The sequence below is a fragment of the Chanos chanos genome, chromosome 6, assembly GCF_902362185.1.
Source record: "Chanos chanos chromosome 6, fChaCha1.1, whole genome shotgun sequence".
Lineage (NCBI taxonomy): Eukaryota > Metazoa > Chordata > Actinopteri > Gonorynchiformes > Chanidae > Chanos > Chanos chanos.
Window position 1 is genome coordinate 48,309,558 of NC_044500.1, and position 21,492 is coordinate 48,331,049.

Consider the following 21,492-nt stretch of genomic DNA (forward strand, 5'->3'; position numbering starts at 1 on the left):
TCTGTGTCTGTATATCAGTGTGTGAGACAGACAGACAGGCTGTGTATGGTGACTGTATCAGTGAGTGAGACAGACTGGCTGTGTATGGTGGGTGTATCAGTGTGTGAGACAGACAGGTCATGTATGGTGAGTGTATCAGTGAGTGAGACAGACAGGCTGTGTATGATGGGTGTATCAGTGTGTGAGACAGACAGGCTGTGTATGATGGGTGTATCAGTGTGTGAGACAGACAGGCTGTGTATGGTAGGTGTATCAGTGTATGAGACAGACCTCCAGTATAACAGCTCCATGGACTGTGCTCCACCAGCTGGACCAACACACAGGGCAGGTTATGAGTGCATAGCAACCGAGTCAGCACACTTACACTCAGACTGGTACACAGACAGGGAGAGACAGGGATGCAAAGAGAGAGAGAGAGAGAGACAGAGAGAGAGAAAGAGAGAGAGAGAGAGAGAGAGAGAGAGAGAGAGAGAGAAAATCATCATAACTGTTTGTGTACAATGAGTTGATGGTAAAGTACTAGCACAACTGTGATAAGGACGTTGACTCCCTGATGAGTTAGAGCTGGTACCTCTCCACACAGTCAGTGATGTAGCGTAGCACAGACAGAGCCTTTAGAGAGATATCAAACTCCATCATGGTCTTCTGCCTCTGCAGCTCCTGAAACACACAGTCATGAATACACACCGCTCATAACCAGTCTCTGCCAAACTACAGACGCATGCATTCACTCAGCCAGGCTCCTCTCTCTGTGTAATCCACTGAGGGGAACAGGGGCAGGCCAAGCCTGATGGCTCTAAAATTCATGACCAGGGTTCTGTGTGTCCCCATTCTCAGCTCACACAAAACAATGAATTATTAAAGGTTACATGCTGCTTTAGAACCAAGATCAAATACACAGCATATAACCAATGTTAAAGAGTCTGTGAATACGCAAAACCCCGATGTGAATCAGTAGCTCCCTGTTTTTGAGGCAGTTCTCTGAACTCCGGCAGAGTCAGGTGCTGACCTGTACAGATGTCATGTGTGAACTGTCGGTGTGCGTGATCCGGTCCTGTTTCTGGATCTCTCCGCGGGCGGCTTGACCTGCTAACAGCGTGAGTTTCCGGTGGCAGTAATCCACTAGGTCTAACACGGCATCCTCAGCGGCTTCACACGCGTCCTGTTAACCACATAAACACAACAGCACATATCCCGATTCATAAATGTATTAATATCACTAGTCACATCTTCAGCTACAATTTATATCACTCTACACATTACTTTAAAACTTCAGCTGTTACCCTAAAGTCACCGCTGTTTGGGGGTGTCGGATAAATTCGATAAATCTTAAGTTAAAGTGCATTCACCTTGTGGAACATGATTGTCTCTAAAAGGTTGATGACCGTAGCTTCATGGTGAATCTGCAATTGAGATAAAAAAAAAAAAAAAAATTAGGAGAGTCGAAACAATTCAGTAGAAAACGGCATCTCTTTGAATTCAAAGTGCAGAAGACAGTGACCGATCTGTCAGCATTAGACAAGCCCCAAAAAAAGGGAATCCCATCTCACCACCATGTATAAGGGCAGGGTGCTTTTCGGGTTAAAGTCCTCGAGCCGACAGAGGACGGGAAATACCTTCTGCTTCCAAACTTCAATAAGGATCATCTCATGCACCAGCGTCGGTATCTGAGCCACAAACGAAACCTTCAAAAAATTCTTCATACATGTTTTCCAAACCAATAGCGACATTTATTAATTACACAGCGGGGATTTCATTTCGTAGCTATCCTTCACCTTTACATTTGTAACAGAGTCGAGCACTTCCGTGCTTCATCGCTGAATAACTTGTTTAAAGGGTTTGTGTAGCGTATGGGTGAGTACACCGTTATCAAGGGGAATTTCATATTTGACATGCGCATTACTGGCAGATTAAAACAGATAGGTCAAAGGAACTGCTTGGCACCTTTCCCAGAGACACAAAAAGTTCTTTCACGAACTCGTCTTGATTGGCACTGGCGTTCAGGATGGCTTGCATGTTTAATTTCTCAATGTATTCGTGCTGACGGGACCACCTGTCAATCAAAACATTCTGTCAAGCTCACTAAACTCAGTTAACTATGTTGTACAACACAACGCTGCATAACCGATCATATCAACGTAACCTTAAATGCATGGCACAATTAGAATATGTTTAAAAATGAATATAGACCATTATATATGTATATAAAAATTACAACACCGAGTTAAATATAAATTCATAATTTCAAAAAAGGGAGACTATTTAAATAAAGTTAAGCTAACGTTATCCATAACTGAACGCTAACCTTGGGCTGCCAACATCTCTCATTGGAAATCTCTCCAGGTTTTGAATATAGCCCTCAGCCTCTCCGTGTAACAGCACACAATCCATTGTTAAGTTCTGACAATTCTCGTAACGGAAGATAACCAGGTTACAGAACCGATGTGTTATTTAACCCAACAACACCAGTAAATAATAGCGACTATTACAGCCTGCGAATGCTCTGTTTACAATGAACCGATCTCAAACTGAGGTTGCCGTGGTTACTAGTACATATGCGCATGCGCATTGGCAGAACGCGTGAAAGGAAACGTTTACAGAGCTTGTTTTGCGTTTGTGTATGATGTTGAAGAGAAAATGTTGAAGTATGAATATGACAAATTTCATATTTAGTCTGACAAACAATCGACAAACATGTAAAGCTTTATTCAGTTAAGAATAAAAGTCTGGTCACATTTAAGTTTTACAATTTAGACTGTTTAAGGCAACAAACATCTTCGTTTTGTTAATACTAGGGGTCTGAAAGATGTACAAAAAGCAGTATTCCGTTGCAGCAATATTTTGCGATGTCTCCGTAAAGAGCTTTCAGAATGTTAAAAGTTCCAGCTTCCAAGTAAACATATCTCAGAGATCGTCACAAAGAGAGCACTTAGCGCTTTTAACAATGATCACCTTCAGCACATTTTCCTGGGGCAAGAATTCACTCAGCGTGTGTGTGGGTGTGCGTGTGTTTCAGTGTTTGTATGTATGGTGTTTGAACTTGCATGCAGGGCAGCAACACTCTCATTCCACCCTCAGGCCTTGGCACAAGGATATCTCAGTAGCCTACTCAATGCCAAATCCTATAGAGCAATGAAACAGCTTTGACGCTGAGGCTCTCTCCGTGTTGCAGTGTCTATCAGGGCACAGCAGTCGTCCTGTGGACGGCTGTCCTACTCAGCTGTCTCCTCCGTCCTGCGTCTCTCTCTGTGTGGGCGCGTAGACAGACGTTCATTTCCAACAGATGACGATGTTTGGGTCGTTTTCCAGACGGTCCTCCAGCTCCCTGTAGCTCATTCCTGAGGAGACAGACATGTGTTTTCACAGCAGCCTATGGAGACATTTCTCTTCTCCTGCATCTGTCAATCACACTTTGAAAACAAAAAAAACCAAACAAACAAAGCGTGATTCATTTAAAGCTTGACTCAGTTAAAGCTTGACTCAGTTAAAGCTTGACTCATTTAAAGCTTGACTCATTTAAAGCGTGATTCATTTAAAGCGTGATTCATTTAAAGCTTGATTCATTTAAAGCTTGATTCATTTAAAGCTTGACTCAGTTAAAGCTTGACTCATTTAAAGCTTGACTCATTTAAAGCTTGATTCATTTAAAGCTTGACTCAGTTAAAGCTTGACTCATTTAAAGCTTGACTCAGTTAAAGCTTGACTCATTTAAAGCTTGATTCATTTAAAGCTTGATTCATTTAAAGCTTGGTTCATTTAAAGCGTGATTCATTTAAAGCTTGATTCATTTAAAGCTTGGTTAATTTAAAGCGTGATTCATTTAAAGCGTGATTCATTTAAAGCTTGATTCATTTAAAGCTTGATTCATTTAAAGCTTGACTCAGTTAAAGCTTGACTCATTTAAAGCTTGACTCATTTAAAGCTTGATTCATTTAAAGCTTGACTCAGTTAAAGCTTGACTCATTTAAAGCTTGGTTCATTTAAAGCTTGGTTCATTTAAAGCGTGATTCATTTAAAGCATGATTCATTTAAAGCTTGATTCATTTAAAGCTTGGTTCATTTAAAGCGTGATTCATTTAAAGCGTGATTCATTTAAAGCATGATTCATTTAAAGCTTGATTCATTTAAAGCACCATGTGTGACCATTTTTCTGTACCTGCTGCTGTTCCACCGTGCTGCTCTGTTGAGCACTGTTTTAATTTTTTCTTTTCTGTTTCGTTTTATTTTTTAAATGGGATTCCCCTGGTTCATCAATCATACAATGTCTAATGATGTTCAAACATTATTTTCAGTTAGATTATACTGTCCTGCGTTTTTTTAAATCTCTTACTCTCCTTCGGCGTAGACCGTGGTTGTACTCGCCTGTTTTGCAGCAGATCTCGTCGTAACTATGACAACCCGTGTAGAGGCGCGGCGGACGACTCTTCTCGTCTCGTATCGCTTTGACGGGATATTTCTGCAGCCGGCGAATCAGCCCCTTCATCAGACCGAACTGGATCAGCCGCCTGCAAAGAGAGCTCCGTCAACCAAAGACCGCACACTGCTTACAGAGAGAAAACATCCCAACCAATGGTCCATGTGACCAAAGACCGCACTCTGCTTACAGAGAGAAAACATCCCAACCAATGGTCCATGTGACCAAAGACCGCACTCTGCTTACAGAGAGAAAACATCCCAACCAATGGTCCATGTGACCAAAGACCGCACTCTGCTTACAGAGAGAAAACATCCCAACCAATGGTCCATTCAGTGCTGTGGGTGCCAGAGCTCACATATGAGTGCGTCTGACTTAATGTAAGAGTCTAAGTGCATTATGGACATTTTGTGTGCGAATGTCAGTGTGTTACAGACGCTGTGTGTGAGAGTGTCAGTGTGTTACAGACGCTTTGTGTGAGAGTGTCAGTGTGTTACAGACGCTTTGTGTGAGAGTGTCAGTGTGTTACAGATGCTTTGTGTGAGAGTGTCAGTGTGTTACAGATGCTTTGTGTGAGAATGTCAGTGTGTTACAGACGCTTTGTGTGAGAGTGTCAGTGTGTTACAGACGCTGTGTGTGAGAATGTCAGTGTGTTACAGACGCTTTGTGTGAGAGTGTCAGTGTGTTACAGATGCTTTGTGTGAGAATGTCAGTGTGTTACAGACGCTTTGTGTGAGAGTGTCAGTGTGTTACAGACGCTTTGTGTGAGAGTGTCAGTGTGTTACAGATGCTTTGTGTGAGAATGTCAGTGTGTTACAGACGCTTTGTGTGAGAGTGTCAGTGTGTTACAGACGCTGTGTGTGAGAATGTCAGTGTGTTACAGACGCTTTGTGTGAGAGTGTCAGTGTGTTACAGATGCTTTGTGTGAGAATGTCAGTGTGTTACAGACGCTTTGTGTGAGAGTGTCAGTGTGTTACAGACGCTTTGTGTGAGAGTGTCAGTGTGTTACAGATGCTTTGTGTGAGAATGTCAGTGTGTTACAGACGCTTTGTGTGAGAGTGTCAGTGTGTTACAGATGCTTTGTGTGAGAATGTCAGTGTGTTACAGACGCTTTGTGTGAGAGTGTCAGTGTGTTACAGATGCTTTGTGTGAGAATGTCAGTGTGTTACAGACGCTTTGTGTGAGAGTGTCAGTGTGTTACAGACGCTGTGTGTGAGAATGTCAGTGTGTTACAGACGCTGTGTGTGAGAATGTCAGTGTGTTACAGACGCCGTGTGTGAGAATGTCAGTGTGTTACAGACGCTGTGTGTGAGAGTGTCATTGTGTTACAGACGCTGTGTGTGAGAGTGTCAGTGTGTTACCGACGCTGTGTGTGAGAATGTCAGTGTGTTACAGACGCTTTGTGTGAGAGTGTCAGTGTGTTACAGATGCTTTGTGTGAGAATGTCAGTGTGTTACAGACGCTTTGTGTGAGAGTGTCAGTGTGTTACAGACGCTTTGTGTGAGAGTGTCAGTGTGTTACAGATGCTTTGTGTGAGAATGTCAGTGTGTTACAGACGCTTTGTGTGAGAGTGTCAGTGTGTTACAGATGCTTTGTGTGAGAATGTCAGTGTGTTACAGACGCTTTGTGTGAGAGTGTCAGTGTGTTACAGATGCTTTGTGTGAGAATGTCAGTGTGTTACAGACGCTTTGTGTGAGAGTGTCAGTGTGTTACAGACGCTGTGTGTGAGAATGTCAGTGTGTTACAGACGCTGTGTGTGAGAATGTCAGTGTGTTACAGACGCCGTGTGTGAGAATGTCAGTGTGTTACAGACGCTGTGTGTGAGAGTGTCATTGTGTTACAGACGCTGTGTGTGAGAGTGTCAGTGTGTTACAGACGCTGTGTGTGAGAGTGTCAGTGTGTTACAGACGCTGTGTGTGAGAATGTCAGTGTGTTACAGACGCTGTGTGTAACAGTGTCAGTGTGTTACAGACGCTGTGTGTGACAGTGTCAGTGTGTTACAGACACTGTGTGTGAGAATGTCAGTGTGTTACAGACGCTGTGTGTGAGAGTGTCAGTGTGTTACAGACGCTGTGTGTGAGAATGTCAGTGTGTTACAGACGCTGTGTGTGAGAATGTCAGTGTGTTACAGACGCTTTGTGTGAGAGTGTCAGTGTGTTACAGACGCTCCAGACACAACGCACCTCTCATCCACCCTCTGCAGCTGCTGAGCATGTCGGGAGCAAAGGTCACGCACTGTAGTACCAGGGGTCAAACCACAGTACAGCTGGAACACGTCTCTTAAACTGGCCCGCTGACCTGAGACAGACAAGGCATACAAACCCACACAGTTTTATAAATATTAGTATAAGTATTATAAAAGACTGGTTCTCTACTCCTTCTCCCTGGACCTGTGCTCTCCTGTTTTACTCTTTGTCCTGTTCTTTCTATCTGTGTTCACCTGGTTTAACCCTCTCCACCTCATGTCCTCACTCACCTGGTTTAACCCTCTCCACCTCATGTCCTCACTCACCTGGTTTAACCCTCTCCACCTCATGTCCTCACTCACCTGGTTTAACCCCCTCATGTCCTCACTCACCTGGTTTAACCCCCTCATGTCCTCACTCACCTGGTTTAACCCTCTCCACCTCATGTCCTCACTCACCTGGTTTAACCCCCTCATGTCCTCACTCACCTGGTTTAACCCCCTCATGTCCACACTCACCTGGTTTAATCCCCTCATGTCCTCACTCACCTGGTTTAACCCTCTCCACCTCATGTCCTCACTCACCTGGTTTAACCCCCTCATGTCCTCACTCACCTGGTTTAACCCTCTCCACCTCATGTCCTCACTCACCTGGTTTAACCCCCTCATGTCCTCACTCACCTGGTTTAACCCCCTCATGTCCTCACTCACCTGGTTTAATCCCCTCATGTCCTCACTCACCTGGTTTAACCCTCTCCACCTCATGTCCTCACTCACCTGGTTTGCTGACATAGTGCAGACACTCCTCCTGGACAGACTTGTCATCTATGAGGTTCTGGACTTTGGGAGTGGTGCGGTACACGTTGGAGTACTGCAGGGTGATACAGAGGACCCAGGAAGTTTGGCACAAATATTTTAGAACACGTACCAAGTTTTGCTGACATACTACAATTGACACAGTACAGTACAATTAGCCTCAGAGAGAAAATAAAAAAAAGACTGGATTAGCGTAAACCTATTCACATACAAAAATGAATCTATGCGTGTGCGTGCATACACAGGGAGGAGCATCGGTAACTGTAAATTACCTGAAATATAGAAACCAGCGTGACAACTCCATAATACCTGTGAGAAACGCTTGTCATTTAGTGTTTCCACCCTCAGTTACACCATCATGATAAAACATATAGTCCAAACGATTTATTATTTTCAACACTGAGAAATCTTATGAATATGTTTATAATACATTGTCTTGTATAACACCTCATATTACTCAATATACTTATGTTCATTAAGTCTTATTCTAACGTCACATTAATGTGTGGCATTAATGGGAGAACTTACAGTAAATTCTGAACAGCGATTCGAACCAAATTGAGCTCGACATCTGCCTCGGCCGAGATCTTCTGAATGTGTCTGTATCCGTCGATGTAGGGCAGGATCTACAACACAGGGTTATACCATCACCCTCTCCTCTTCCTTCACAGGAACTCCTTTATTCCTCTAAAATCTTCTTCTCTGTGGTTACTGGTCCACGAGAAGGTAAGCAATCTTATTTAAGTTTCAGGCTGGTATGACACAAAAAAAGTCACGTGGCTATATGATTCACCACAAGAGGGCAGTGTTCCCCCTCTGATTGGGTGTACCTCCTATTGGAAGTGCTCTAGAGTGGGGAAGTGGAATCTTGGCTATAGGGCCCTTTCATGAGCTGCTCATGTGAGGGTCACCTGCTGTGTGGTGAGGTCCCACTGGGTCTTGATGAAATGATCTTTGTTCTGAGTGAATACGGGCACATCGTATTCCTGCACTATCACCGGATCCTTCCTCTGCTCAATCAGCTTCAGATGAATGGTGTTTGACTCGTCTGGGTTAAAAAGAGGGGGATGGAGAGAGGGGGAGGGAGAGAGAGAGAGAGAGAGAGAGAGAAAGAGAGAGAGTGTAACCAAGGGAGAGAAATGCAGACACACAGAGACACAGAAAGACAACTGGAAAGAGGCTGAGAAAGAGGAAGATCTACAGCTAGACAGTGTGTGTGTGTGAGAGAGAGAGGGATGGAACATGTAAACATGGTATATGTAAACACACACACACACACACACACAGACACACATACCGATGGGTAAGGTACAGGCTCCAGAAGCATTCAGTTCCTCCAGTAATGTGGACATGATGGGCAACAACTTCTGTTTGCTCTCTTCATTAGAGATAAATTCACTCTCCAACTGCCAGACACGCACACACACACACACGCACAAACACAAACACAACTCAATTTAACCATCACATGTACAGTACTTACACACAAACTCATTTTAACAAGCATGTGTGCACGGTCACAAACACACGATTCATCCTCCCAACGAGACAGTCTTTACCTCCAGAGTTGTGAGGTAACCAGAGAGTTTTTTGACGATGGGTTCCAGCGCGCACGTTTTGGCTTGGGCGTCGCAGACAAAACCCAGGTTAAAGAGTAAGGCATTACGACTGTACTTCTTATGCTCGATGCAGACCGGGCAGCCAATCAGCTTCTTCTCCATAGCAGTACTGTAGAAGCAACACAAACAAACCAGGGACTCCTTGTTCAGTCTATGGAATTTAAAAATGCACCAAAAATACGAATTTTCTACATTTCTATATCAATAATATTTCTATATCAATAACTAAATATGGTAAACAATCTTCAAAAGCTCCCACTTTAAGGACACACTGATTGTCTGTTAATAGCGTGTGTGTGTGTGTGTGTGTGTGTGTGTGTGTGTGTGTGTTTGGAGCTGTTTTGGAATCTGTTCATTAGACATAACGACTAGGGTAACCGGCAGGACTCCTTATCAAAGTGATCAGCTGCGTGAACGTGCGTGACATGAAAAGAACGACAGGGGTCAGTGTTAAGAATGCTGGATGTACGTACACAGTTATTAACTTGTTCTGCAGTTCGGGTTTCGTTATAATGTAAACCTGCACCGTGTCAAACAGCTCGCGAGAGATGTATTCCTCGGGAACCTGTAAAACAAGCGGAATGACGGCTCTCAAAAAACGTCGGTCAGTGGTGTAAACAACAGGACGGGCATGACCATTCTCGAATAAATAACTCAATTATTTAGTCTGACGTAGTCTCACACCCACGACTCAGCGAATAATACGGAACAGTATGATGGCTAAACGACATTTACAGTCGATGGCCTAAAGTGTAAAGCTTTGACGTTATAGTTAATAGGTCGACATTTGTCGCATCAAACGCCTACCTGGTAAGTGATTTTAGGGCCTAGAGTGGGGTGAAATTCACTAAAAAATATACATTCAATTATCCTGTTTGTTCCCATGATTAAGCAGCGAGAAGCTTCCTATAATGACCCTTCCTTCAACATGAACACCGCAAGGACCCTTTCCTTCAGAATAAAAGTTACATTTTCAGAGGACTCTACAAAAAACAAAAATAAGCGCATTTGATATCAGCACTTGTCTAGTATACTGGAGCTGTATACGGAGAAAACTTTCCTTTAAAGAGACTATATAAGTTAGGATGAGCTTTTGTTCATCCTATGAACGAGATAAACTAAAAAAAATGGGCCTCTTATTTACAATTAGAAACCGGAATCGAGAGCAGTGTGTACGCTGTGTCTACGTTCACTCATCTCGTGTTTAGGGAGACTGGCACCTGAGATGGAAATGTTAGCGAGCCCTAATGTTGATAATCAGCCAGTTTAGTAAGTTGTTTTGGTTTGTGCCATACATTCAGACGTACTCCTCTGTAAATGTTGTCTTCAGAGCTCAACAACTCAACCACAAATTGACAATAACGGAAGTGTCGAGTGTGTTCAAATCTCTGAGCTAGATAACGTGATAGCTAGCTAAAGCCGTGAGGTTAGGAGCGTGACTGATCTAAGTGCGTTCAGACGTCCTTCAGTGATAAGTGAATATTCCGGGTAAGAACTGAACGAGTTTTCAACACCGCAAAAGTGTTTTGTATTCAACTGAGAAAGTGCCATGGCTATTTACTACATGCACGTGCAAAGGCTTGTAGTGTCAGGTTATGAACGACTTGTAACACGGCCAGTGATTGGCCACTGTGTTTATAAAGAGCAGTGAGCGATTATGTGATTGGTTGCGTAGGTGCTACCAGTACAAACAAATTTTTAAGAGTTAAGTTTGGAATCGCTGAGAGGTTCGATTCCATATCCGCTGTGTGGCAGTCGTTTTAATAAACAGCGGCATAACACAATACATGTTTTCTGCACACAGTAATTTATAAACACATAAGTTAATTATATGCACACAAAAATACATTTTAAATCCTTTGGAAATATCTTAGACCGTCAGCTTTTTTTTCTTGTTTATTGTTCATGCAAATATAACTCTGTCCTTCAGTGCATCAAAAACAGTCGGAGATGCTGTCCTCTTCCACACTGTGTCTCCAGTAGGACATCTGTCATATACACATCACATTGTATGCCCCGAGCTTCTACATTAGTGCGCGCTCTTCAGACTTCAAACTGTCTTGATCCTTTGTTCTGTGTTACAGGCCATAACACACCATCAGAATAGAGTTCCAGTGGTATAGAAACAGCTCCCATCAGACTACAGGACCCATGGACAGGCATGACAGTGACCCTACCCTGATGTCAGGTGACAGCTCTCAGCCAATCACGGTCACGATTGGTGCCACCGTACCTACGGGGTTCGAACACACGGCCGCAGAGGAAGTGAATGAGAAAATCGGGGCCAGTGCTAGGATTAGCAGGGACCGTGGCAGAATCTATTTTCAGATAACTACTGATAAACTTCCTCTGGTAAGTACCATGCTGTGTTTTCTCCTGTCTGAGCCCGGTCCAGACAAACGCCGTCCGTGTTCAAGATGGACTGTTTGTCATTGCAGATGAACAGGTAGCGATAGTTTGCCTCATTTAGGGTTTGAAACACAACCATTGAAAATCTGTTACTGACACCTCTCTCTCTCTCTCTCTCTCTCTCTCTCTCTCCCTCTCTCTCTCTCTCTCTCTCTCTGTGTCTCCATCTTTTCACAGGTCCATCACTTAAAATCTGTGGATAATCTATTTGTTGTGGTCGAAGAGTTTGAAAATTTTCAGTTTAAAGATTCGAAGGTATTTTCTATTTTAATTGAAGTATAAAATTGCAATTTAATATGTTAAATGCTCTGATGCTTAATATCTCTTAAAGTGCAAGACAAGTTGAATGTTGACTCTCTGCCCTGTGTCGTCACAGTGAACTGGCTCTGTGTGTTATGAATGTTGACTCTCTGCCCTGTGTCGTCACAGTGAACTGGCTCTGTGTGTTATGAATGTTGAATTTCTGCCCTGTGTCGTCACAGTGAACTGGCTCTGTGTGTTATGAATGTTGAATCTCTGCCCTGTGTCGTCACAGTGAACTGGCTCTGTGTGTTATGAATGTTGACTCTCTGCCCTGTGTCGTCACAGTGAACTGGCTCTGTGTGTTATGAATGTTGAATCTCTGCCCTGTGTCATCACAGTGAACTGGCTCTGTGTGTTATGAATGTTGAATCTCTGCCCTGTGTCGTCACAGTGAACTGGCTCTGTGTTATGAATGTTGAATCTCTGCCCTGTGTCGTCACAGTGAACTGGCTCTGTGTGTTATGAATGTTGAATCTCTGCCCTGTGTCATCACAGTGAACTGGCTCTGTGTGTTATGAATGTTGAATCTCTGCCCTGTGTCGTCACAGTGAACTGGCTCTGTGTTATGAATGTTGAATCTCTGCCCTGTGTCGTCACAGTGAACTGGCTCTGTGTGTTATGAATGTTGAATCTCTGCCCTGTGTCGTCACAGTGAACTGGCTCTGTGTGTTATGAATGTTGAATCTCTGCCCTGTGTCGTCACAGTGAACTGGCTCTGTGTGTTATGAATGTTGAATCTCTGCCCTGTGTCGTCACAGTGAACTGGCTCTGTGTGTTATGAATGTTGACTCTCTGCCCTGTGTCGTCACAGTGAACTGGCTCTGTGTGTTATGAATGTTGACTCTCTGCCCTGTATCATCACAGTGAACTGGTGCTGTGTTACGAAATCATATGCCAGACAGTTCACCCCTTCAGCACAGACAAATCTTGCTTAATCATATTTGCATTTTATGTTTTGTGCAATAGAATTAATTTGTAAAAAGAATTATGTATTTAAATATTTCTTACATTTATAAAAAGGTCCTTAAATTTATAAAAAGTCTCTTACATTTATAAAAAGTTCCTATACATTTATAGCTAGCCCAGCACTCCCTAAAGGATTTGACAGCTCTGTTTCTGAATAACAGGGTCAGAAACAGAAAAATGGATGAATGAAAGCGTTCGATTTGTGTTGTTTCTGTACATTCAACATTGGATATGTAAATGAACTGACCTCCCAGTAATATGTGTTTTGTTCTGACAACTCTGTAAGAGAAAATTGAAGAAAAAAACTTGAGTTTTTTTCCCCCTGATGTTGGCTTTTGGGGTTTGTTTTAAGATGTGATTAAATTTGTGGAAAAAAAACGACGGCTGTTCTGGCTCTGCTCTGCACACAGGGAGAACCCTAATGGAGGAAATGTCACTGGCAGTGTAGGGCTTGGTTTAATAAAGTTCCTTAGTCTTAATCCATGTGTGAGGAACCAAACACACCATGCTGAATCAGGAACCAAACAGACCATGCTGAATCAAGAACCAAACATCAGTGGTTGGATGTTGGATGTGTATCATGTGCAGACTAACGTAACAGGTCATGGTTTAGGTTCAGGTCATGGTTTAGGTTCAGGTCATGGTTTAGGTTCAGGTCATGGTTTAGGTTCAAGTCATGGTTTAGGTTCAGGTCATGGTTTAGATTCAGGTCATGGTTTAGGTTCAGGTCATGGTTTAGATTCAGGTCATGGTTTAGGTTCAGGTCATGGTTTAGATTCAGGTCATGGTTTAGGTTCAGGTGGGAGCTGAGGGGTTCTGGAGGAGCAGAGCAGGTTGTTTTCTCATGGGTTTTTTTTTTTCTCCTTCAGGAGGAAGTGTTTGCAGACCTACAGGCCCTGGCCTCCAACCTCCCGTGGCACAACGCGCTGGAGGTCTGGAAGATGAACATCTCTCTGAAGAAGAAACGAGGGCGTCGCCGTGGAAACGCCGCCTCCAGGCCGAGCCCCGACGCCGGCCAAGACGCCGCTGAGGATGCCGTTTCCATGGAAACGGAGCACAAGGCCGCGCAGGAAGTCGACGGACAAGAGGGCGGCTCCCCCGAGCGGGACGGAGAGCCAAAGGAGGAAGGGTCGGAGGTCAAGCCGCTGAAGTTTCGCGTGACCTGCAACCGAGCCGGGGACAAACACAGCTTCACGTCCAACGAGGCGGCGCGGGAGTTTGGGGGCGCGGTGCAGGAGGTGTTCCAGTGGAAGGCAGACATGACTCGGTTTGACGTGGAGGTGAGTTATCACATGAACAGAGAACTACAGGAACACTCCCTCTCTTTTCCCTCCATCTCTGTAAAGTTCTCCTTTAAAGGTGCCCGCTCAGATAAAGTTCTCCTTTAAAGGTGCCCGCTCAGATAAAGTTCTCCTTTAAAGGTGCCCGCTCAGATAAAGTTCTCCTTTAAAGGTGCCCGCTCAGATAAAGTTCTCCTTTAAAGGTGCCCGCTCAGATAAAGTTCTCCTTTAAAGGTGCCCGCTCAGATAAAGTTCTTCTTTAAAGGCGCCCGCTCAGATAAAACCCAAAAGCTTTTGAATAGACACGTGAGTGTTCATGTGAGAACAATGGGAGGAAGGGAAAACCATGAGCGATTGAAAGATCATTTTACTCTGTAAACACACGGAGTTTGTGTATAAGAAAAAATGGGATTTCAGAAGACGTAAGGAGAGGACTGATGCAACATGAGAAAGTTTTTGGGGTTTTTTTCCATTTCTCATGAAAAAGGATTGTGTTTCAGTAAGATACTGCTAAAATAAAAATATTTTTGTAAAAGTTGAGATTGCACAGAAAGGGTAATGTTCCTTGAATGATACAAAACTTTTCACAAAAATGCTGACCCTTCCTGTGCGGACATGGTTAATGCTTGTTATGTAATGCTGACTGACAGGTCATGACCTTTCACCTTTGCCCTTAGGTTCTACTGAATATCCACAACAGTGAGGTGGTGGTGGGTATCGCCCTGACGGAGGAAAGCCTCCATCGCAGAAACATCACTCACTTTGGGCCAACGACACTCCGCTCCACGCTAGCATATGGAATGTTGAGGTTATTAGCGACCGTCTCCATGGTTACAGGCTCTGTTTCTCTCCTCAGTTGTGACGATGATGTCTCAGAGTTTTGCCCCGCAGTGTCAGGCAATGCTAAATCGGGGATTTCTTACGTGTCTCTTACGTGTCTTGACACAAGTGTTTTGAATGTTGTGGTTCACCAAAATGTGCCTGACCTCCGATTCCCTGGAACTGGGGGGTGGGGTCAAGGTCTGAATCAGAGTTTGGAACTGGGGGGTGGGGTCAGGGTCTGAATCAGAGTTTGGGATTTTCATCTGAATCATATGAATCAGTTCTCACCTGTGTGTTCTCACCTGTGTGTGTCTGTCTGTGTGTCTGGAGACTGTGTGTGTCTGTCTGTGTGTCTGGAGACTGTGTGTGTCTGTCTGTGTGTCTGGAGACTGTGTGTGTCTGTCTGTGTGTCTGCAGACTGTGTGTGTTGCCCAGCTGTGTGTGTCTGGAGACTGTATGTGTCTGCAAACTGTGTGTGTCTGTCTGTGTGTCTGCAAACTGTGTGTGTTGCCCAGCTGTGTGTGTCTGCAGACTGTGTGTGTCTGGAGACTGTGTGTGTCTGTCTGTGTGTCTGCAAACTGTGTGTGTCTGTCTGTGTGTCTGCAGACTGTGTGTGTCTGGAGACTGTGTGTGTCTGCAGGCTGTGTGTGTCTGCAGGCTGTGTGTGTCTGGAGACTGTGTGTGTCTGTGTGTGTCTGCAGGCTGTGTGTGTCTGGAGACTGTGTGTGTCTGTGTGTGTCTGCAGACTGTGTGTGTCTGTCTGTGTGTCTGCAGACTGTGTGTGTCTGGAGACTGTGTGTGTCTGCAGGCTGTGTGTGTCTGCAGGCTGTGTGTGTCTGTCTGTGTGTCTGCAGGCTGTGTGTGTCTGGAGACTGTGTGTGTCTGTCTGTGTGTGTCTGCAGGCTGTGTGTGTCTGTCTGTGTCGGTGCTTCAGGGTTGAGTGACAGTACTCACTGCTGTCGTGTTGCCGAAGCCAACAGACTAGAGAGAGAGAGAGAGAGAGAGTCCACATTTCATGCTTGTTGACATTATCCAGAGAAAAAAAATAACCACCATAGATTAGATTTGAGAGCTCTCATTTACCAAACTGTCTTGAATATTTATTTTTGCGTGTGTGTGTGTGTGTGTGTGTGTGTGTGTGTGTTCAGGCTGTGTAAACCCCAACCCTCTGATATCATCATAGATCCTATGTGTGGGACCGGCGCCATTCCTGTAGAGGTACGTCCAGAAATCACAAAACCCGCCTCCTGCTTTCACGAAACCTTATCAAGTCAAAACTATGTTTTTCTTTTCTGTTCCTGAACTTTCCACAAAGCCCGCGTGACCGTTTTCCTGTAAATAAGACGTTAAGTGACCTCACTCTCCTGTGTGTTCAGGGGGCCATGGAGTGGCGGCAGGCCTTCTACGTAGCCGGAGACAATAACGACATGGCGGTGAGTCGGACCGTCAATAACGTCGGTCACATTCAGCGGAAACGACAGGATGCAGGCAGGTGAGTCCAAGCCCCCCCCCTCACAGGGTTAAGTCCACATAATCCTGAAGGAATTCTCTCCAGCAGCGTTGTCACGACACTGTTTTGTTTTTTACTTCGTTTGAGAGCAGGTGCTTGTACATCAGATGATTTTTTTTTCTGAGGCGTCAGAAACTAAAGCCCAGTGCTATCCCTCAGGACAGACTGCCTCACGCCCAACAGCCAGTCTGCCACGTGCCCAACAGCCGACAGACTGGGTCTGCCATGTGCCCAACAGCCAACAGACTGGGTCTGCTACACGCCCAACAGCTGATAGAGTGATAATAATGAATGAGACACGCGACCTCTTTGACGTTGAGATGAGTTTGCCATGCTGGCTGAGATGAGCTGCGTTCTCTGTGTTGTCTGTCGTCTGTGCCATCATGTTTCAGACACAGTTGTCTGTGTCGTCTGTCGTCTGTGCCATTATGTTTCAGACACAGTTCTCTGTGTCGTCTGTCGTCTGTGCCATCGTGTTTCAGACACAGTTGTCTGTGTCGTCTGTCGTCTGTGCCATCATGTTTCAGACACAGTTCTCTGTGTCGTCTGTGCCATCATGTTTTAGACACAGTTCTCTGTGTCGTCTGTCGTCTGTGCCATTATGTTTCAGACACAGTTCTCTGTGTCGTCTGTCGTCTGTGCCATTATGTTTCAGACACAGTTGTCTGTGTCGTCTGTCGTCTGTGCCATCATGTTTCAGACACAGTTCTCTGTGTCGTCTGTGCCATCGTGTTTCAAACACAGTTCTCTGTGTCGTCTGTGCCATCATGTTTCAGACACAGTTCTCTGTGTCGTCTGTGCCATCATGTTTCAGACACAGTTGTCTGTGTCGTCTGTCGTCTGTGCCATCATGTTTCAGACACAGTTCTCTGTGTCGTCTGTGCCATCATGTTTCAGACACAGTTGTCCCTAACACCCACCCCGCCTCTAACGTCCACTCTGGAGTCACTCAGTTTGACCTCAGTTTGACCCCAGCGGTGAGGCTTCCAGCAACATCCCCGGACCTAAAGGCCGACTGCAGCCTGTTCCCTTCACGGTTTTGGCCTGCGTGTGGTCCAGCCTGTTCTCTTCACGTGTTTTGGCCAAAGTTTTGATCCAGCCCAGAAGACTGTGGGTCATGAGTGTGATGTATGAAAGGTTAGGAATATAAAACCAGGGCCAGGATGACACACAGGGCTCCACAGCTGCAGACAGCTGTCAGACAGACGAGTCTCACCCTGTCTCTTTCCTCACCTGAAGAAAGACTGCTCTCACTCTCCTCGCAGGACAAACCTCTCTGCGCTCTGAGTTTGGGATTTAAGTAAACATGTAAAGTCAGAATGAACCTTTGGTGTGGCTTGTTGCATTTTGCTTATTCAGAGAGGAATCCACTGACTGACAAATTACACCTGATGCTCCTGATCTCAGAGGAGCTGCTCCCTTCATCCGTGGAGCTTCCTGTGACGGAGATGACTGGCTGTGTGTGTGTGTTTGGGTGTGGAAAGAATTCTGTGACAGATGGTTGGCTGTGTGTGTGTTTGAGCGCGGAGAGAGTTCTGTGACGGAGATGATTGGCTGTGTGTGTGTGTGTTTGGGTGTGGAGAGAGTTCTGTGACGGAGATGATTGGCTGTGTGTGTGTGTTTGGGTGTGGAGAGAGTTCTGTGACGGAGATGATTGGCTGTGTGTGTGTTTGAGCGCGGAGAGAGTTCTGTGACGGAGATGATTGGCTGTGTGTGTGTGTTTGGGTGTGGAGAGAGTTCTGTGACGGAGATGATTGGCTGTGTGTGTGTGTTTGGGTGTGGAGAGAGTTCTGTGACGGAGATGATTGGCTGTGTGTGTGTGTGTTTGGGCGTGGAGAGGGTTCTGTGACGGAGATGACTGGCTGTGTGTGTGTGTTTGGGTGTGGAGAGAATTCTGTGACGGAGATGATTGGCTGTGTGTGTGTGTTTGGGCGTGGAGAGGGTTCTGTGACGGAGATGATTGGCTGTGTGTGTGTGTTTGGGTGTGGAGAGAGTTCTGTGACGGAGATGATTGGCTGTGTGTGTGTGTTTGGGTGTGGAGAGAGTTCTGTGACGGAGATGATTGGCTGTGTGTGTGTGTTTGGGTGTGGAGAGAGTTCTGTGACGGAGATGATTGGCTGTGTGTGTGTGTTTGGGTGTGGAGAGAGTTCTGTGACGGAGATGATTGGCTGTGTGTGTGTGTTTGGGTGTGGAGAGAGTTCTGTGACGGAGATGATTGGCTGTGGAATTTGTTTACTTGCAGATTGCCTGATGTGTACCTGCTGGCTGTTTTCTCTCTCCCTCTCTCTCTGTCAGCACGGCTCCGGGGCTGCCTGTGGACACTCTGCAGTGGGATGTTTGTCACCTGCCTGTCCGGACTGGCTCTGTGGACATCGTTATCACGGACATGCCCTTTGGGAAGAGGTGCGCTCGCACATTCTGCACTCAACCCTCATTCTAGTTCCTGTTCGTTTGTTTCCATTAGAAAGCACATTTGGTTGTATCATTTTCAGAGAAAAGCCCGATGTGAAGGCAGTAACAGTGAATAAATGGACTCTTATTAAACGAACTGTCTTTAAAGTTCCACAGACCCTGTGAAATACACCTTCTAAAGTTACCACTAGTAATGACTGTAAATCTCTCTCTCTCTGTGTATCTGTATCTGTATATGTGTGTGTGTGTGTGTGTGTGTGTGTGTTTTCCTCTAGAATGGGGTCGAAGAAGAAGAACTGGGACCTGTACCCGTCGTGTCTGAGAGAGATGGCGCGTGTTTGCAGACCCGGGACGGGAAAGGCTGTGTTACTGACTCAGGACAAGAAATGCTTCACCAAGGTAAGAGCGTGTGTGTGTGTGTGTTTTCCCCCTCGTCACACACACTTCCTTCGAGATGTGTCAGAGGGGCTGGAGTTGATTCGGAGCGGCCGACAGGTTGAGTTTTGTCTGCTCTCTCCTGTTACTCTCCATGGAAGAACACAGGACATCAGTGCTGCATCCCACATACAAAAGGAATTTGTAGATTCCCCTTGTCATGGAAATTCCCGTCAAGGAATCCAGATATTTGGAGATGCTGGAGAGCATTGTCTTAAATTCCGAGGAATATACGGGGGTGTGTGTGTCTGTGTGTCTGTGTGTGTGTGTCTGTGTGTGTGTGTGTGTGTGTCTGTGTCTGTGTGTGTGTCTGTGTGTCTGTGTGTCTGTGTGTGTGTGTGTGTGTGTGTGTGTGTGTCTGTGTGTCTGTGTGTGTGTGTGTGTGTGTGTGTGTCTGTGTGTGTGTGTCTGTGTCTGTGTGTCTGTGTCTGTGTCTGTGTGTCTGTGTCTGTGTGTGTCTGTGTCTGTGTGTGTGTGTGTGTGTGTGTGTAAATAAATGTTCCTGGATCAAAGCCACTGTGTAGCAGCAGGCTCAGACTCACTAACATCTGATCCCTCAGCGTGAGCCTGGACACAGCTGTGTGCATCCGTCTGATTGGTCAAAGTGGATGCTCTGAAATGCCCAGTGAAGTTGAAGGTGAAGGTGCTGTAAAATGCTGTAAAATGCTGTAAAATGGTGAAGAGGTTCAGTAAGAGGAGGATGATGTCGTAAGTCTGACGATGCGATCACAGGTCGTGAAACAGGAGCAGACAGGAAACCTTTGGTTGGCATGTCTGAGGCTGTCTCCAGCCCTGCCCACAGCACCGATCAGGTCTGTTATGCATTTACCAGGTAATGTTCCAAATGGCCGTCACTCCCACCGATGCCCTGAGGGAGACTTCTAATAGAGTCGGAAAAATCTCAACAAGCTATTGTTAAAAACCACGACATTCCGAGAGGTTAACGGTTGGTTTGAGTTTATACGCAGTACACTCTGTTTGTATGGTTTGTAAGTGCCATTAAAACAAAACCCACGATGATGTTCCATTCCTGTGAAAACAGGAGTGTAACTGATGTTTGCGATCTCATTTTATACCAAAAAGATTTCCTCGTCTTACGTCCTCGTAAACGAAGGCTTCCCGCCTTTAAAAACAGTCACTTCTCTCTCCCAGTTCGCCTCCTCCCGCGGTCCAGGCTTGACCGTAAAATTCTCTGACTCTGTGATAATCTGGAAGTCTTCGTCACTCCCTGTCGCTCATGGGATCTGCTCTCACGGGTGGATTGACACGTTTCTCCTGCAGACTGCACCTCCTTCTCCTTCTCCTTCTCCTTCTCCTTCCGTCCGTCCAGTTAAAATGTCTCATGACATGACCAGAAACTGCTTCATTAAAAAAACAAAAAACAAATTAAAAAAAAATAAATAAAAAACACAGGGAGAGACTGGTGAGTCTGCCACTCAGCCCCCGTGAATGAGGGGCATTCTTTTGAAAACTGTCTGTGTTTGGTTGACCCCTGAAACCACACAAGGCCAAATATTGACATATTCCTAGCTAAGCAATCCTGGGAAAAAAAAAAAAAAAGGTTTTCCTCCTCTATTACTGGAATGACTATTCAACGCATCATAGTCTCTTACAGAAATATCAACATAAAGGGTTTATTTTATTTTATCTGTTTTTATCGCTATTACTAATGCCACGTACTCGCATTGCCTTACGCAGGCGCTGTCCAGGATGGGTGGTCTGTGGAGGAAGTCCCACACCGTGTGGGTGAATATCGGAGGATTACACGCCGGGGTTTTCGTCCTCAAACGAACGGGCTCCGCCTTTGGCACGACGCCAGAGGACTTGAGAGACGCTCGCGGCGCGGAGGGGCCCGAGGAAGCAGAATTGAAAAATAATCTTCGGACACAAATGGTCTAGACTGTAAACGAGGCTCAAGTTTCCACTCAAATGCGAAGGATGACTTAGCAAAACGGAAAGAACAAGTTTTTTTTTTTTCCCGCGTTACAGGAAAATACCCATTATCAAATACCCATGTTGTATTGGACAGGTTTCTTCTAGGAGTACATTGTCTGAAATAACCTTAACATTATCGTTCACAGTATAAAGGAGCTCGCGGACACTCACGTTTTACCCCAAAATGTCATGGTTGGGCAGGTGTGATTCGGTGTATTTAAATAAAGCTTATGTCCTAAGGCAGCCGCGGCTGCTTGTGCGTGCTGGGTTGCCTGTCGCGTGGGGGTTACACCCGATGAGGTCAGCACTGATTGATCAGTCGGAAGTTCTGCGCAATGTTGTGTCTGGCTGTACAATGCTGTCATTGTTGGCAGACGTTTCCTAAG

General features: G+C 45.3%; 3 protein-coding genes across 3 annotated transcripts in view; 1 reads left to right on the forward strand and 2 right to left on the reverse strand.

Moving 5' to 3' along the window:
* Nucleotides 1-2,391, reverse strand: part of zmynd10 (zinc finger, MYND-type containing 10) — an 8,086-nt gene extending 5,695 nt beyond the window's left edge. The window contains exons 1-7 of the mRNA XM_030778458.1: nt 2,306-2,391; nt 1,945-2,053; nt 1,551-1,667; nt 1,350-1,403; nt 1,010-1,162; nt 572-660; nt 271-371 (exon numbers count right to left, since the gene is read on the reverse strand). Of these exons, the coding sequence (XP_030634318.1) occupies nt 271-371; nt 572-660; nt 1,010-1,162; nt 1,350-1,403; nt 1,551-1,667; nt 1,945-2,053; nt 2,306-2,391 (709 nt within the window). The remainder of the gene's footprint in view (nt 1-270; nt 372-571; nt 661-1,009; nt 1,163-1,349; nt 1,404-1,550; nt 1,668-1,944; nt 2,054-2,305) is intronic.
* Nucleotides 2,392-2,788: 397 nt separating this feature from the next.
* On the reverse strand, nt 2,789-9,919 carry nprl2 (NPR2 like, GATOR1 complex subunit). The gene is given in 11 exon segments (XM_030776752.1): nt 2,789-3,338; nt 4,363-4,505; nt 6,598-6,707; nt 7,360-7,470; nt 7,688-7,724; nt 7,944-8,041; nt 8,327-8,463; nt 8,713-8,821; nt 8,975-9,143; nt 9,508-9,599; nt 9,842-9,919. Coding segments are annotated over 11 exon segments (1,152 nt in total). The 3' UTR covers nt 2,789-3,270.
* Nucleotides 9,920-10,304: 385 nt separating this feature from the next.
* Nucleotides 10,305-21,271, forward strand: thumpd3 (THUMP domain containing 3). The gene is made up of 10 exons (XM_030776750.1): nt 10,305-10,522; nt 11,119-11,386; nt 11,621-11,698; nt 13,582-13,992; nt 14,670-14,800; nt 15,963-16,032; nt 16,191-16,306; nt 18,620-18,727; nt 19,012-19,135; nt 20,870-21,271. The coding sequence occupies exons 2-10, from the start codon at nt 11,186-11,188 to the stop codon at nt 21,068-21,070; spliced, it is 1,440 nt and encodes a 479-aa protein (XP_030632610.1). The 5' UTR covers nt 10,305-10,522; nt 11,119-11,185; the 3' UTR covers nt 21,071-21,271.
* The last annotated feature ends 221 nt before the right edge of the window (nt 21,272-21,492 follow it).